The sequence below is a fragment of the Denticeps clupeoides genome, chromosome 4 (genome assembly GCF_900700375.1).
Source record: "Denticeps clupeoides chromosome 4, fDenClu1.1, whole genome shotgun sequence".
In the NCBI taxonomy this organism is placed as follows: Eukaryota; Metazoa; Chordata; class Actinopteri; order Clupeiformes; family Denticipitidae; genus Denticeps; species Denticeps clupeoides.
In genome coordinates, this window is record NC_041710.1 from 8,027,884 (window position 1) to 8,046,508 (window position 18,625).

At 43.0% G+C, this 18,625-nt stretch overlaps 2 protein-coding genes across 3 annotated transcripts in view; both read right to left on the reverse strand.

Moving 5' to 3' along the window:
- b4galt2 (UDP-Gal:betaGlcNAc beta 1,4- galactosyltransferase, polypeptide 2) overlaps positions 1–11,070 on the reverse strand; it is a 108,638-nt gene extending 97,568 nt beyond the window's left edge. Inside the window, exon 1 of one of the 2 annotated variants that reach the window (XM_028976341.1) lies at positions 10,714–11,070. The gene's annotated coding sequence lies outside the window, so the exon portion shown is untranslated. Of the gene's footprint in view, positions 1–8,145; positions 8,315–10,713 lie in introns of those variants that run through there. The other variant, XM_028976342.1, reaches the window with a different exon arrangement.
- Positions 11,071–12,792: 1,722 nt separating this feature from the next.
- Positions 12,793–18,140, reverse strand: atp6v0b (ATPase H+ transporting V0 subunit b). The gene is made up of 8 exons (XM_028977206.1): positions 17,892–18,140; positions 17,288–17,336; positions 16,374–16,457; positions 16,211–16,288; positions 15,372–15,441; positions 15,235–15,286; positions 14,934–15,124; positions 12,793–14,452 (listed from the first exon to the last, which is right to left on the reverse strand). Exons 1-8 carry the CDS (start codon positions 17,956–17,958, stop codon positions 14,426–14,428), a joined length of 618 nt encoding a protein of 205 aa, XP_028833039.1. The 5' UTR covers positions 17,959–18,140; the 3' UTR covers positions 12,793–14,425.
- Between the last annotated feature and the right edge of the window lie 485 nt (positions 18,141–18,625).

An 18,625-nucleotide genomic window follows, 5' to 3' on the forward strand; every position in this document is an offset into this window, starting at 1 on the left:
CACGGGTCCTGCCGTCTCAGACTGCAGCGTGGGTGTCATGTTGGGTGGACCTACAATTTCGCTTAATTGACAGTTACAAACTGAGGGGTGGTGGTGTTGGACAGGGGGTGTTTGTACAAATAACTCATCAACTTTTAATTAAGGCCTGTCTGAAGTTTTATTTTTATCTCACATGCAGCCCTAATCAGGGCTTAAGGTCCCTCTAATACTTCCCACTTTTACTTTTTACTCTGTGTCGAGTTCGATAGGTGCACATGTGTCCTCTCAAATTCTCAAAAAGTTTAGAGCTGTGTTGTGCCGTTACAATGGGTTGCGGTTACAAAATACCGGTAATATTGTTGCTGCCTTATTATACTGGAACACTGGGGGCAGTGGTGGCCTAGTGGTTAAGGAAGCGGCCCCGTAATCAGAAGGTTGCTGGTTCGAATCCCGATCTGCCAAGGTACCACTGAGGTGCCACTGAGCAAAGCACCGTCCCCACACACTGCTCCCCGGGCGCCTGTCATGGCTGCCCACTGCTCACTCAGGGTGATGGGTTAAATGCAGAGGACAAATTTCACTGTGTGCACCGTGTGCTGTGCTGCTGTGTATCACATGTGACAATCACTTCGCTTTTTTTTTTTTTTTTTTTTATACAGTTGTTATGATCAAGTAAAATCCAAATTAACTTGCGTTTAGTCTGCCGTTCCACACTTGTATTTTTGGTGAGCGTGTGTGTGTGTGTGTGAGAGTTCATGTGAGAACAAATGCTTCACCATCTGTCACTGACATTACTTAATAAGTCACTGATATTTTTCTTTTTCTTTTGTACTGAACAGCCTATTATTCCTGCAGTGTCATAATAAACATGTCTGCTAAATAGCTTTATCAAGGAATGTTATTATATATAGGTATGAATATATAACAACAATAACATTTATTTCTTATATAGCCCAAAATCACATACAGTATGTCTCAATGGGCTTTATATAGACCAACCCTAACTCTAAGTTACAAGAACTCAGCATTAAACTGGGGCAGTGGTGGTGCCAATAAGCAAGGCACCGTCCCCACACACTGCTTCCCGGGCGCCTGTCATGGCTGCCCGCTGCTCACTCAGGGTGATGGGTTAAATGCAGAGGACAAATTTCACTGTGTGCACCGTGTGCTGTGCTGCTGTGTATCACATGTGACAATCACTACACTTTATTATTTTTTTCTTTATTTATTAAATAGAACTCTACCTAAGGTGCATTCTATAGTGCAATGTCTTCTTCCCTCAGCTGCTCCAGTTAGAGGTCGCCACAGCAGATCAAATTATCTGGTTGTCCGTAAAACTGACATGACAAAAGTTTTACACCAGATGCCCTTCCTGATGCAACCTTCCCCACTTGGATGGGGAAATACACTGTCAATGCATTCCCAGTGACTGGGTTCCATAATGCAATGTCTTTCCATTAAATAAAATAAATCAGAGTGAGGACATGGGTGCATTGTTGTGAATTTGAACATTGATGCACTGTTATGGTGGACGTTGATGAGGGCAAATGCTCCATGGACCTCCAAAATAGTGTTCTGTTGGTCTAAGTTCAATGAAGTCCATAAATTCACCTTCAGTGAATCCAACACCAACAATCAACTGTCAATACAAATATAAAAATAGTAATTTGTCATCCTTTTAATTCCAATTACCAAATTCACCTCCATACCCAACAATTTTGTGCCAAAAAAGATAATTTAATAAGATTTCAGGTCAGCAGCACAAAAGAGAATAATATGTAATACAGTATACTCTTTCACAAACACACACACACAAATATGGTTCCAGTGCAAGCATACATCCTAATGATATTCCACATCATCAGTCATGGTTAAAATTAATTTGACTTCAAAGGAACTAAGCCACCTACCCCTCCACCCTATTCCCAACATTATATGCCTATGAGAATCATTTCCTGGGAAATATATTTTTTAAATCTCTATTCTGGGGCTATGTGGTACATAAATGAAAAAAAAACAAGCAAAATAAAAACCTTTCATGGAGAGCGGAGAATCTCAAGCTTTCACAGCAGAAAGTCTTGGAGCCCGGCGGAGGTCACCGCTGCTTGTCAAATCACCCAGAGACTAAGGAACGGATAAACAGACATGTTCACAAGGTGATCCGAGGAACGTGTGTGTCACCGAGCCCTGACTGGCACCTCATTAACCAGATGGCAACCCGGGAGAGGGCAGCCACGCTTCCGTTCCCACTGGCCCGCCACCGAGGAGCCTGAAACAACAGAGCAGCAGCTCCATAGACACTCGTTCCAAAGAAACCCTCCGCCTGAGAAACTCTGCCTTCCCCAGATGGCTGCGCTGAAAACTTTGCACCGCGCCCACGTATAGTACAGGTCAAAAGTTTGGACACCTTTTCATTTAATGGGTTTTCTTTATTTTCATGACCATTTACGTTGGTAGATTCTCACTGAAGGCATCAAAACTATGAATGAACACATGTGGAGTTATGTACTTAACAAAAAAAGGTGAAATAACTGAAAACATGTTTTATATTCTAGTTTCTTTGCTCTGATTACTGCTTTGCACACTCTTGCCATTCTCTCGATGAGCTTCAAGAGGTCGTCACCTGAAATGGTTTTCCAACAGTCTTGAAGGAGTTCCCAGAGGTGTTTAGCACTTGTTGGCCCCTTTGCCTTCACTCTGCGGTCCAGCTCACCCCAAACCATCTGGATTGGGTTCAGGTCCGGTGACTGTGGAGGCCAGGTCTCCACTTTTTGTTAAGTACATAACTCCACATGTGTTCATAGTTTTGATGCCTTCAGGGAGAATCTACCAACGTAAATGGTCATGAAAATAAGGAAGACACATTGAATGAGAAGGTGTGTCCAAACTTTTGGCCTATGCTGTAAGGCCCTCCCGATCACAGCGCCGCGTGCCTGTGCTGTTGTCAAGCCCTGTGCAAAATGCACCTTACATCTCATCACAGCCAGCAGAGCCAAGCAGAAGCCAGGATTTAATGAGAAAGCTTTTAAAGAAAGAAAATCTCATTTTAGATGAACAACGACCTCATTTCAGCTCAGCTAAGTACACGTTCATGCTTTTTGTCTTGGCTGTAGGAAAACTGCTGAAACTAGGTCTGTCAAAAAGAACCAAATAAGCGTACTTTAGCTATTTTAAATGTGTTTTTCTTTTTTTTAACCAATGTAATGTTCTCTAATGCACAATAATAAGCATGTACTTTCCAGCCATGGTTCTCTGCCTGAATGGATCATTTGTCTGCCTTTGCTCTGGCAAATCCTGTACTTTTAGACTGCCATAAAATAAAGAGCAATGCCATAATCCTGGCATTGGGCAGCAGGGACCAGGAGCAACCACGGACTACAGAGGTTTTCCAATTCAAATCCATTTGTAGCAAGGTTATCCTTTTCTTATTTCTTTTCTTTTATTCTTTTTTTTTGTTGTTGTTTTTATGAAAGCGATTGTCATTGTGAGATACTGCAGCACAGCACATGGTGACACAACGAAATGTGTCCTCTGCTATTAACCATCACCCTTGGTGAGCAGTGGGCAGCCATGACAGGTTAATTTTTTTACTTGACAGGTTAATTAAATAAGTGTTTCCTTTTTTTAGATCCAATCGACCTAAAAGTTCCATAAACACGAAAACGGCATTCTAAGATCAGATCCGTAAATGACATGCCAGTGTCTTTCTTTCTTTGGTTATTGCACAGAATTGATTATGAAAATACTAAACCCACTCCAGAGAAACCGGGCAATATTAAAATCCATAGCATCCTCTGACACTTGACTGACAGAAGGTTCTCCATCAGTAATGTATCAGTACGAGCTGACAAGCTGAGAGTGACAGACATGGCATAATTGGGTTCCTGGTGATTGATGGATGAAATGAAACTTGCTTTGTTTCATTAATTTTTGCTCATCTCCTAGTTTTTGTTAAAATGCTGACCGCACTGAAACTACATCTCACTCTTCTCATCGTGACGGTTCTATGATTTGTTCTATGTTCTATGTTTTATACATATGTAATCCTCAAGCACATGATGGTTCTTTCAAGGAATTAAAGGTCCACGGCAACAAATTTAACTGTCAGCGGTAACACATTAAACATATTTCCTGACAAACCCTGGAAATGAAAGAATTAATCACAGAACCAAATGTAGCCTGAAGCAAAGTGAAATGGCAGAGAGCAAGAGACTGAAAAGAACACAAGTTGATCTCTCTTTTTCGTGATTATATGGAATGAATTATACATTCATTTCAAATCATATCATTGTCTAGGTTAATTACAACTTCAACATGGAAGGATGTAGGGAGAAAACAGAGGAATGGAATGATGTTTGAATGAAAGAAGGAACATAATTCTTTAAGGTACCAGCTATAGTTATAGTGTGTTTAATCTTTTCATCTAATTATCATCTATGTTGTATAATCCACATGTAAATAAGTATGAAAATTAGGGATGCATGATCCGATATGTGTATTCGATATTGATCAAATAAAGATGCAAATAATGGGATTGGGTATCAGTAACAGTACCAATCTATTCAGTTAAATTTTAGGTTACTACATGCTGCGAACCCACTGTTTTGCCTGCCTGAAGAGTGATCTTTCACTGCGCCCAGCACCCAGTGACGTGGCAAGCAGCACTCAGACGTCCTTATCCAGAGCGACTTACAATCAGAGGTTACAGGGACAGTCCCCCCCCCCCTGGAGCAACTTAGGGCTAAGTGTCTTGCTCATGAACACAATGGTAGTAAGTGGGATTTGAACCTGGGTCTTTTGATTTAGTGTTACCCACTAGGCTACTACCACCCAGGTTTATGATTGGTCGATCGATGTGATGTAGATATACTGTACGCACATGCACAGATGGAAGAAATATAATTTCAATGCATGATGCAGAAAAGTTGGTCCATGCATTTATTACATCAAGGTTAGATTACTGCAATGCATTATTGTCTGGATGCTCTAGTAGGTGCATGAGTAAACTCCAGCTAGTACAGAATGCAGCAGCCAGAGTTCTAACTAGAACTAGGAAATTTGACCACGTCACCCCAGTCTTACAATCACTGCACTGGTTACCCATCAAATTTAGGATTGACTACAAAATCCTACTTTTAACCTATAAAGCTCTAAATGGTCTCGCCCCGCAATACCTGAGTGAACTTTTGGTTCTTTACGAACCGCCACGCCCCCTTCAATCAATGGGTGCGGGGTCACTACTGGTACCAAAGGTGCAGAAGGTCACAGCTGGGAGCAGATCCTTCTCCTATAGAGCTCCGCAGTTGTGGAACAGCTTGCCTGTCAGTGTCCGGGATTCAGACACAGTCTCAGTGTTTTCTCTGGCTTTTTGCTAAAGTCCTAGACCCTCATTTCACTTCATCTTGACGCAGTGTCAATTATAAAGTCCAGTTTATCACAGAGTCCTCCTGTTAGACACAGACAAAGTTAAATTAACCCTAGTTAGGCTGTCCTAGTTAGGGTACCGGGCCACTGTAGCACCAATATACCAATATATGCTACTGGCAGACCCCAGTGATCAGACCAGCAAATAAATCCTGGTTCCTGACAACTGCTTAACAAGGACATACCATGAAACAAACCAGAGGGTCACCACAGCCACCACCACCGTTACAACTACAGCTATAGGGATCTTCAAATCTAGACCATGACACTGAATACATCCTGGACTTCTCCAACCCTACAACTGTAGGACTTATTATTATATCATCCCCAACCCTGCACTGACACCATTTGCAGGCTCACTCTACCCTGGAAGGGGGTCCCTCTCTGTATCACTCCTTCCCAAGGTTTCTTCCTTTCTTTTTTTCTCTCCTAGAGTTTTTTTTTGTGTGGAGTTTTTCCTTGTGTGCAGAAGGGTCAAGTGTGGGGGGTGTCAACTGTAGGGCCTGTCAAAGCCCATTGAGACATACTGTATGTGATTTTGGGCTATATAAGAAATAAATGTTGTTGTTGTTGTTCCCTTTCAGGGTGGCGAAATGATTGGTGGTTTCAGGCAGACCTGCAGGGAATACTGACCACAAAGTTGCACAGAAAGTAGCTAAGGCTGTCGCCAGATTTGTCGCTAAGCAAAAAGGGGCCGGGGGTCGTATATCTGAGGGGGTCTGAGAAGTTGTTCCAAAAAAGTTGTTCCAAACACTGGCTCCGCGAATCTCTGTGTACAATGCGGCCATAGCGTGACATATTGATACACGGCCAATAGAAACAGAGCATCGAAGCAGGCCCTCAAACTAAAAAAAGAGGAGAGGTTGAAACAGCGCGAGATACCTATAGACCTTCTTTATAGGTTTGTTAACTGAAATAATGGGGGATAATTATGATGTGGCACAGTGATGCTTTTGCGCCGACTATTAATCGATTCTTGATTGAATGTTTATGTATAATCTGTTTGTGGCCGAATTTCTGTCGTTGTTGCAGTATGTTTCAATTCCCGATGTTTGTTGCACTTTTTCTGGAGTTGTAAGTCCTGTTCATTTCGGACGTATTGTCAGCCATTTTGAGTCCAGTCCATTGAAGCCGTGAAAGAGCACATGGTGCGTTCCTAACATCTGCATTAGCCAAACAAGAACATACTAACTGTGCTACGCCGAGGATACTTAAGAATAATTTCCGTTTAAAACACAAAGTATTTAAAACACGTGGTGAATGTGAACACTGATAACGTGACATTTTGTTCTTTAAGCTCTAGTCCAGCTCTATCCTGGAACGCTGGGTGCGTTAAAATGAGCGTTTGCAAAATTTCAAGTCGGCACTTGCAACAATACCTTGTTTACAGCAGTGTATTAAAGCCCGAATCCCCTGTATTACGAGACGCGCCGTATCACCAGACTTTTACTCAGCTTTAATGAGCACAAAGGGGATTAACTCCCCGAAGGCCCTCGGATGGACGAACGTACATGCAAATCAGCGATGGACACAGGCCTGCTTACTATTTATTTCATCATCCTACGCCATACGCCGGTTATGACTCATACCCTGGCATTCGAGGCGAAAGATTAGCTTTGAATTGTTGATTCCTCGCCTCGGTAATTAGCCGCGCACCCAGCAGCTTGACCCAGGAGCGACTCTGGGGAGGTGGGGCGAGTGTGGCGCCACAGTCGACTGCGAGCGAGAACCGGCGCTGCAGTCACCGCAGGCCACGGGGTCCTCGGGCCTCGGAGTTGGGAGTAAATCGACCCCGCTCTGCCATATGCGGCGTCTATTGCAGCAGAAGACGCGACCAGCGCCGCTGGCTGGTCCTCGCCGCCGCCCGGAAAGCGTCCGGAGCAAATCCTCAAATGAAGCCTCCAGCCGGGCAGGGATTCTGGGTACGTTCTCGTTCGGTCCGAGGCGCGATTATCCGTGGTTTCTCGTGCCCCTCGGCGCCCTGGCAACACGCTGCCGTGAGCATCAGAGTAGCGTGTGAAAAATTATTCTTTTTCTTTTTTTTTTTTTATAGAATAGGATGAGTGTGAGTGTTTTTTTTTTTTTTTTTAATGAATTGCTCTAATCTTCCCGGCGTCCGTCTACGTGGGGCTCGAGCTGCACGCGATCAAAACAAAAGCGGCCCGTTCACTTGCACCTCGGCACCACAGATCTCTCGGTTCCCATGACAACCAATCCCAAAGCTAATTTTTCCTTGTGGCCCACTCCTTCCTCGCTGCCCGTTCTGGGCCAGTCAGCAAACAGAGACGAATGGGTCGAGTCGGCTCCGGAGCGAGGGAACCCTCGTCTTCATGCCCGCCGGGAAGTACGTTCCTGAATGCAAAATGGAGGCCAGAGAGGTGTAATTTGCAGAAACAAATTGCCTTTGGCGAAGCCAGGTACGGTCTATGTGCGGTTACCACCCCCTGCATTCTAACATTTTAGTTCACATCAAGAGACTGCAACGTCCAGTGTGTGTGTGTGTGTGTGTGTGTGTGTGTGTAAGACAGACATGGACAAAGAAAGAAAAGCCGACACCTGCTCCTCCACTCCAAAGTTCCCTGAGACCATCATGCGCCATTCATTTGTATGCAGAGCTGCCACCCTAAAGCCTAGAGACAACATTTACCCGCCGTGCTCGGCTCAGCCTTGCATCCATCGAGCCCACGACCGTCACGAAACACACCAGCGTACTGCGACTAAGGGAGAGGAAAATAAAAGTACCTTTTAAAAAAAGATTGCAGGAGTTCGGCCTACAGAAGGGCCGCTCCACTGATCCACAGACGCGGCGGTCCAGGCCGAAGGTAATGGGATTGGCTGAAGAGGCACGGGGCCCTGAAACGGAAACGTCAGTGTGTTGTCCGATGTCAGATTGTTGTAAATGACTCTGGTGGCTTGAAATGACTGTTAATGATGTTGAGAACTTGAGATTCTTGAGTCCCAGTGGAATGATGCTTCACTAATGCAAGCCTGTCACATGACTGATTATAAAAAAAAACCTTACAGGTACCCTGAAACATGAAACATTATTTTGCTTTTATATCTTAGTCTTCGTCGTCCCCTAATAATGTATCTGAAGTCTCTTTCTGAAATTCAGCCTTGGTGCAGAATTACAGCCACTTTGATCCAGTCCCACAATGCCGAATCGGTGTCTGTAGCTTTAAATGCTAATGAGAAAGAGAGAGGTGGGACAAGGAGGAGAGTGGCCTATAGAAGTTGAAGGGGAATTTGCAGAAATGACGCCATCAACACCATTCACCAACGACAATGTTTGGCGCAGACAGGAAGACGTGTCGGCATTTTCCCAGAATATGTATAATTAAACCACTGGTTCTACAGTGTCTTGCGTGACAGGACTAAAAAAATGTATTTGTGCTCATTTAATCACATCTAATCACAGAGCGACTGCAAAGCTTCGCACGATTGGAAGCCATGATGGTCGGTGGAGTTCCTTTTTTAGGGGAGGGGTGGGAAATTCTCTAGGTCGGCAAAGCATGAGAAACAGGAGGTAACCTTTCCCCTTATGACATCATAAAGGGACAAATTCCAGTTCCGACCGTTTGAGTTGCCGCTCTCGAAACGGAATGGCCAAAGTACTCTTTACACGTCTAGATGAATGTTTTCCTTTTACCTTCAGAGATGGAGGGACCAGGCGAGCAGTACTGGAGGCTCGGAGTATACGAGGTGCAGTGTGAGGTGTAATAAGGGCTGTGAGGTAGGATGGTGCTGCTCCATGTTTGGCTTTGTAGGCCAGCATCAGTATTTTGAACCTGATGCGTGCAGCTACTGGGAGCCAGTGGAGGGAACGTAGCAGAGGGGAGGTGTGGGAGAATTTGGGAAGGTTGAAGATCAGTCGTGCTGCTGCATTTTGTATGAGTTGTAGAGGTTGGATGGTACATAGTGGTAGACCAGCTAGAAGGGAGTTACAGTAGTCCAGTCGTGAGATTACTAAGGACTGAACCAGTAGTTGGGTGGCCTGGGTTGACAGATAAGGGCGGATTTGTCTGATATTGTAGAGAAGGAATCTACATGAGAGGGAAAGATTGCTGATGGGAGTTGAGTTGTCTATTGTTACGCCAAGGTTGCGGGCTGTTGCCGAAGGAGAGAGCTGTGAGTTGTCTAGGTAAATAGCAAGATCCTGATGCACTACTATTCTGCGAAGAAAAGCTATTACATTTCTATAGTGGGCATGACATGATTATCAATGGTACAAAGTCCCATTTTTCTTTGCAAAAAGCATATTGTATGAAATAAAATGAAGAGCTTTTTGAAAGGAGATGGGCACGCCCCCCATTAAGGATTCTGCAATCATCTTCATGATCTGAGGTCTTGTGGACTTTATCGTTGTAGACGTATATTCCAAAACATACCAAATATATCGGAATAAATATGGCAAAGCCTGGAGCGACTCTATCAATACACGTATGGTACTGCGCAAAGGGGTGGTAGTAGCCTAGTGGGTAACACACTCAATGACGAACCAGAAGACCACAAAGTCACAGGTTCGAGCCCCACTTACTACCATTGTGTCCCTGACACTTATTAAGCGTCTCCGGGTGGGGGGGGTACTGTCCCTGTAATTGCAAGTCGCCCGGATGTCAAAGTAAATGCGGCAAGAAAATCCTCAGATTCAAACCAGTGAAAACCATTCCACTGTTTATCTAAGATGACGGATCATTCAGAGACCAACCGCAAGTTCTTCTAGCACATCTCCAGCTATCAACATGAACATCAAGGACACTTTTCACTTTTTAATCACCGTTATTTGTGTGTTCCGTGCTTGTTTCTCTACAGTGAACCCCAGATCCCAGCTCCAGGAGGCCTGAACCTGTCAGCAACATAAGTCGCACGGCAGAAGCACATGAATTAAACTGCAAAAAAATAAATAAATTGAATGTGGTAAATAAGACGACTGCCACCGCACGAAAGGCCCCGCCGACACGATCTTCCCCGCAGAGCGCCAGCGTGGCTACTTATCCCAGTATCAACACCGACTCCCGGCGATGAATCCCAGGGATCGATCGTCCGCCCCCGCGGCCGAAGTTGGCGCACGAACGTGCGGCGGAGTTATTCATGCAAAGTTGCACTTTTATTCCCGGGCCTGCTCGTCATTAAACGCGACAAAGGGCGTCGCGTCCCGGACGCCCCGTTTTCCACCTGCCGGAGGACCCCCACCTTCTCCCCAGCTTTGTTCCGCGCGCCTTTTGTCAAAATGGAAGGAGGCGCAACGGAGGGTCGCGGATGGAACGCGAGTCGATAAAAAAAAAAAAAAAAAAAAACCCGCGTCCGTACCTTTGTGCTTTACCGCCTCCTCCTCCTCCTCCTCCTCTTCCTCCTCCTAAGGGTTCATTTATTTCCCTCCTTCGCCGGTTCGGTTCGCTTCGCGTCGAGCGGCTGATTCGAAGCGTCTTACTCCCCCCGCGACGGAGCGCGCATCGTCCGCGCCGCGCCGCGCCGCAGCCGGAGACGGTCGCTTCTCCCCCGGGTGACGCGAGCGCGCTCAGTCCGTCCCTGGCGGAGCAGCACGGGCCGCAGCACGGCCGCACGGACGCCCCATTCTGCCCGGTCCGGCGCGGCGCCGTGCGAGGAGGGATGCGCGGGCAGATGTCGCGGCGGCGGGAGGCAGGATGGGCTCCGGTACGGAGAGCAGGACGGTCCAAACGTCGGGAGGGGAGAGGAGACCGGGGGAGGGGGGGGGGGGGGGGGGGGGGGGCGCAAATCCCGCTACACTAACGGTCTCACGGCCTCACAATTAATTACATTATAACACTACAATAACAACAATGCATTCACTTTTCATGTATTATCACTGGGGTTACTTACGAATAAATATGTGTGTGGTTCCACTTCCTTTTTTTTATTTGATTTAATTTTATTTAAAAAATAGTCTATTAATTGGATAATAGTTGAAAATAACTTCTTATCGAAAGAAACAGTAGAACATACACATTGTGTAAAAGGTAATAGTTTTTTTTTTTGTAAATGTGCAAATACGGTTACAAGTAAAAACCTATAGGTATTGGGGAGGATATAGGATTTTGGTATAGATGATAAATTCGCAGACATCCATTCAAATGAGCCTATTTTTCTTTCCAATCATATGGGACACATCGATCGTTTTTCTTCATAGGTCGCAAAAAAATGGGGGGACATTGACTCTGGAGAAGTGATGAGTATTTTTTCCTGATTATCCTTAAATAAAACCCATCCTTCGTGAGCCAGTTTATAGGATAGGATCATTAAGAGGGGAAATTATATCACATTCCCAGATGGTGAATAAACGTAATCCTTCATTCCGTGGAGATGGTTGTTCTAGTTGCCATCTAGTGGTGAGAATCAGCAATTGCTGCTTGGATGTTGGTCAGATTCTCCTTCTCAGATTTTTCTAAACTGAGATATTAGAACTAGAACACAAAGCATTGCTCTACTTTCTCATAGTAACAGACAACAACAAAAAAATCCTTCCTCAATTTATTTATTGAGGGAGGATTTTATTTATTGAGGGACAGTGGCTTAAACTACATGCAGAATTTAGGGTGCTGAACTTTGGTTCTGCGAGCTGAAAAACCGTCAGGTCTCTGAGGATGGATTTGAGTGTTCTGTCAGCAGCAGCCTCCCAGGTTGAAGTTGAAGCTCCCTTGAAGTTGCTGGCCATATACGACTCTTCTTCCATCCTCATCACCTCAGATATCACCAGATCTTTCCTCTCCCCACTTTTGGTCCAAATTTTGGGCATGGACCCAAACCCTGCCTGCCCGCCCCTTTCAAAGCAAGTGAATGTATCCCGGTTTGGTTTATTTGGGCCCTTTTGAGGGGCCTGGAGGTTCATGCAGAACAAGAGAGTTGATATCATCAATATAGCTGGACACAAGATGGGGGATGGAAGAAGTCAGAATTATGATTATGACCTCATGGGAAACAGACCCATTTGCATTGGCCACGTCCATCCAGACTACACAGGGAATATGAAATGTGAGACAGCCATTAAACACACTCCTCATGTAAATGATATTCACCTTGAGTGGAAGGTTTAGTATTTGGCTTAAAAAACAGACATAAAACGCCTCATTTCGTTTAAACTGCTTGACTGAACAAATTCCTCAGGGTGTGAAGTAAGTGTGTTAAAGAAAAGTTTGTGGAATCACCCATAAAATGATTGGTCTTATTTTCTTATGTGAGGTGTGACAAATCTGTTCAATTTTCAATCTCAAATTTCCTGGACAATTCTTCATCCCGTTTTCCCTAATAGTTATTGTGTCTGCAGATGATTCACAGTTTATTGCAGGACAGCAGATCTTTTAATCTTACTATTGCATGAAGGTTTGGTGAAATCAGCTGACATTACACCTGAACAGAAGGGACATGATTCATTTTTTTTTTTTTTTTATTTGTTCAAGGACAATAATGAAGATTCACTTTTACACATCAAAACAATCGAGTCAGCACATCAACATAAATCACAGTCACTTAGGGAAAGGAAAATAAAATTGGTGGCTTTGAAAACTTCCTATTGAGAACCAGCAGTGATGGCTGTGGAAGACCTTGCTCTTAATTTCGGACCTCAAAAACCTTCAAATAACACATTCACAAAATGTTACGGCAAGAACATTCTTTCCTGGAGGACGAGTGTCCAACACAATCTCCCTGTATGATAGCTGGCCTCAAGGAGAAAAAGCTGAAATGAAGAGCAGGAAAAGGATCCAAAATGGAATGTTTATGAAGAAAGAGAAAAAAAAAAAAAAAAAAAAGAGGAAGCAGAATGTGTTCAATCTAAGGGAGAACTGCTTACATCACAATTTTCATTTCCTTGTAAAATTTGAAAATAAAACAAGTCTACTGTACACACACTACTCATCATAGATGCTGATCTTGTAAAACATTGATGGAAATCTTTTTTGCAAACAATAACATTAATAAAAAAAATGACCATCTGATAGAACTAAGAGAAAAGGCCAACATGTTGAATGGATTTTTACACAGAGAGGCCACAGAGAAGCGTTCAATTCAGATCATCGAAACTGTATGGAGACAGAACATCACACCTGACTGAAAGCACACAACATGCCCCTTACAAGACAGCACAACTCATTAAACAGGTATTTTCTCTTAGTACAGGGCATCTTAGAAACACTCCATTTACAGCTGACTGTAGGTTGAGACCATTTCTGGCATTAAGAACAGGGGATTATAATAATAATTCATACATCACATACAGGTCTCAGATACAGGTAAATGCTTCATGCTTCAAAGAAAACATGTGCCCTGTATTTTATACATACATACATACACACACACACACATATATATATATATATATATATATATATATATATATATATATATATATATATATATATATATATATATACATACACACACACACACACACACACACACACACACGATTACTATTTCCTCTGATTCTTAACCAACCAGTGACCAACCAATCAATCAAATTAAATTTTGTTGTCTATACCACTCTGCACTATATGTTTTCTATACAATATTTCAAATAACAATTAGGGGAAATATCGTGGATATTGACCTTTCACTTTCACAATTGATTTTCGTCCAGTGTTATTCACCCCACCAACGTAATTTTACTGGAATTAACAGTACAAAATATCACAATAGAGTAAAAGATACACCAACTCTCCCGGTTTGACAAATGGTCTCATATATTCAAGAAATACCTCTTTGTGTGTTAAGGACTATTTTCACAAGATCAACCTTTTACATAGGAGAGATAAATAATTCTAAATTCCAATTATTTGATTGCAGGTCCAATTAACATGATTTCTATACTGCTAATTTCCGTGCAGTTGATTTAAAGTGGGATAATGTGGGCAGAGCAATTCATGCACAAAAATATTTTCTTTAAAGAAAAAAAAAAAACCCCAACATATAAATAATATATTATGTATATACACATCTCATTCTTTTCGCACCGCAGTTTGTCTTCTGCTGATCCAGGGTCAGTTCTCCAGTTCTCCTTCAGTTCTGCTTAGTCGCCCATTTTTACTTTTGAGGTCTTGCAAAAACAGAAAGACAACATGGATTAATAACAGGTAATTACTGAAGGAAACATAATACGTTTTTTCCTGTCTAAATTATATGTACCCTGTCATTGATCATGACACAATTCATCACGCAACCCAAAGAATTGTGCAGGTGCAGTTCCAATAACAACTGACAGATTTTTCATTTGGCCTCACATTTAAAAAAAAAAAAAAAAAAATGTGCATTGAGATCTTAAGTCAACCTGCGAACCTGAGCATCTGTGTATTTCTGCATTTCTTACAACAGCGGTGGAAAGCACAGTTTTCTTCTTTTTTCTAAAATATCGCACTATTTGAAGAAAGCCTCTTCGAATTTTCATTAAAACGGCAGTGCAATTAAATAAACTAGAATCTTGGTGACTATCTAAATGACTAATGATTTACAGAATAATAAATCCTGTGTGACGTGCTTTACTTAAATGATTGTCAGTGTCTTTTAAAAATAAGTGATACCTGCAGGATGGCAACGATGACTCCAAACAGACCGATAGCACTGCCGAAGATTTCAACAATGAGGATTTTTACGAAAAGACTGGCATTCTGGGCATCAGCCAGGGCGGCCCCACTACCAACAATCCCCACACAGATGCCACAAAAGAGGTTTGAGAAGCCAACAGTGAGACCAGCACCAAACATGGAGTAACCTACAAGGAAACAAGGGGAGAAAGAGCACCAGTAATATCTCAGTAATAACAATAAAATGAACTAACATTCTGTTGTGGATTCTAGATAAAGTAAAAAAAAAAACACTAACCAGCTTGGTAGTTTCTTGCCCCAATAGTTTCAGGGGTTGTGCCAGAGAAATTCTACATAAGGAATAGAAACAGAAATTAAAACTATTATATTGAAGGTTAAGTTGAAGGTCTCTCTCTTAAAACATGCAACACATACCTCAGCCATGTTACTAATGACGATGGCCATAATAATGCCATAGATGGCCACCGCTTCACAGAAAATAATACTGTGAACAAAAGATAAAAATGTTAATGACAAGGTCATTATCTTGCTCATTCAAAAAGGGTTTCTGATCCGCAAGTGACATTTAGCTGCAGAGTTGTAGATGTATATTAATTTACATGCATATGACAAGGCTATTTTAGACAGACACTGATAAATAATGACTAAAATTATATGATTTATTTCAGACATTAAAATATTAATGTAATGCGCAACTCAGACATTGGCAAGATCAAAATAAGCCCATATATAACTAACCAAATCAATTGTGAAAATGTTTCTTTTTTGGTTTGACTGATGCTGTGAAGTACAGCTTCGCCACGAAGCCATATGCTTCAGGGCAGTGGTGGCCTAGCAGGGGCAGTGGTGGCCTAGTGGTTAAGTAAGGAAGCGGCACCGTAATCAGAAGGTTGCCGGTATGAATGCCGAGCCGCCAAGATGCCACTGAGCAGAGCACCGTCCCCACACACTGCTCCCTGGGCGCCTGTCATGGCTGCCAATTGCTCATCAAGGGTGATGGTTAAAAGCAGAGGGGACATTTTTTTGTGTGTGCTGTGCAGCAGTGTTTCACAATGAAAATCACTTTCACTTTTTTTAATATGCAATTCTTGCAAGTGTTCTGGCACTGTGCAGAAAGATTTATTTAATATTTCTAAGTAAAATTCTTACATGGTGCTTCTGTAGGTGTGGGCCTTCATTTTATCAGTGCCAATATACAGGCAACTCCATCCAACTACAGGTCTGTACAGATTACAAGACTGTAAGGAAAATACCTGACAAGATTCTTAGTTTTAATCCTGGGTGCTTTGACGCCACCACCAATGATGCTGGACCCGGTGATGTAAATTCCCCTATGAAGGGAGAAAAAGAGGATGCATTAAACTGTCCACGCCTTTGTCACATGCTGCAAAAAGAGGATGTTGAACACACACTTACCAAGCTGCCCCCACCACAGACAGGGATATGGCCAGGCCAATTCCAAGGTTGGCCCACATAAAAGGGGACGTTTCTGTCAAAAACCTGTCACACACAAAATAACACGTTTTCATACTAAAATGAATTAAGGCCACGTGGCAACAAACACTGTGTTCAAATATGACGTTCAAATTATCCGTAAATTAAAGGTCCCCTGACATTAACATTTCTTTTTTGCCTAATATTTATCTGAATTTTCCTCAAATCGACACTGACCGAGTTCTTCATTGTATATTATGATTACATTTACAGCATTTACCAGACGCCCTTATCCAGAGCGACTTACAATAAGTAGTAACAGGGACAGTCCCCCCCTGGAGAAACCTATGGTTAAGTGTCTTGCTACACAATGATAGGCATGTGTTTTACCCACTAGGCTACTACCAGCCACCGAAATTCAGCCGTAGTGCAGAATTACAGCCACTTTGTGCGAGTCCCACATGAGATTTCCCCAGGACGCGCGGTATTGCTGACTGTAGCTTTAAATGCAAATGAGGTGAGAGAGGCGGGACGAGGAGGAGGGCGGCCTACAGAAGTGACATCATCATGCCCATTCACCAAGCACAATGCTTGGCGCAGACAGGAAGTTGTGGCAGAGTTTTGCCAGAAGAAGATAAAGCCCCTTGTGACGACATAACTGTCTGAGCTGCCACTCTGTGAATGGTGAAGTAGAATGACCAAAGCACTCTTTTTTTTTCTACATATCACCATTTCTAGCCACTGCAGGAGCACAGACGGTCTAGGGGAACTCGTATTGATGTTAAATAATCTCACAAAGTGAAATGTTCATGTCAAGGTCACCTTTAAAGTTTCTACTCGTGCATGCTGCGCGACGTCAACCACGTTGCGTGGTGTACACAAAAAACAAAACTTACCAAGCCACATCAAATCGGAAACCAAGGTCGAAGATTGTGTAGCAAATTCCTATTCAGAGGGAAACAAATTGAAAAACCAAAATTATTACAGTTTAGAAATAGTTCTGCTAACTACGTTCATAAGTAAGGAAGAAGCAGAGGTGTGTGCAGATATATCAGGGAATGGCAGAACCCTCGTAAATTGTGAGTGTGAAACAACTCATCCGTAATTAAAGTCTTTAATCCATTATTTGAGGGGGAAAAAAAACAGCAGAGGGTCCAGTCACCTGCAGCCCTTAAAACCTAAAAACCGGAAGGTACCGAATTAAGAAAAACGGCAAACATTTTTGGAAAATGTCTGTTTTACAACCACAATTACCATATGTACTTACAAATGTAATTGCAATAATAATAATAATAATAATAATAAGGACGCAAAGTAAAGTCCTGGACGCATCATCCGACCAGTGCGGTGGAAACTAGCCGGTTAGCATTGTTCCGCTAAATGCCTCGCCTGCTCGGCTACGTCCGCAGCTGCACGTTAGCTTGCGTGGCACGCAATGAAATATCGCGCCGACGTTTCTCAACATATCGAAAAAGACATTTTGATGCCACCGATGCTCACCAACGATGAGAATGGTGCTCCAGAAGGCCAGAGTGACCCCGGTGTACAGAATGGCGTGTCCGTTCATTATGCACTCCAGTAGAAGCGCCAGTTTCGCTGTATGAACAGGCAAACTGCACGACACAGCCGGGATATACTCCTATATGATGCTCCAGCGGTAGAAAAACGAGCAAAAACAACTCGACCCCACAGCCCTCTGGACGAAAAACGCGACGGAGGAAAATCCTACATCCATTCAGAGTAGGGGAGCTGTGTGAAAGGCGCAGCAATGCCTCTGCTGTCATATGATTTATCTGTCAAAATAAAAGCTTTCAAAGTCAACACTCGTCAAATACGGCTATGTACGCCACCGGATGTTGACAGGAAAGCTTTTAATTTGAAAGACAATTCATCGCATTTGCTGCTAATTGCAGCGAGCTTCACGCAGATGACGGCGAGTCATCGGCTGATCATGTGATACACTTGACTTGAGCATGTGACTATGATTCTGCTTCCTTATTTCGCGGATTATCAACACTGGCCTAAAGCACCGTTGTTTTAGGCTTTTAAAGAAATTAAATGAGAAGATGTTTTCGAATTTAATTTGTTGCTGGAGACAATTTAATAAAAAAAGAGGAAACTTTATTATTGTTTAAGGATTTGATGCAGTAGTTGCGTAGTATTGCTGACAGAGGGCGCTGAACCCATGAAAATTGCTTGCCACCTCATTTCCAGTTTGTAACAATTTACATACC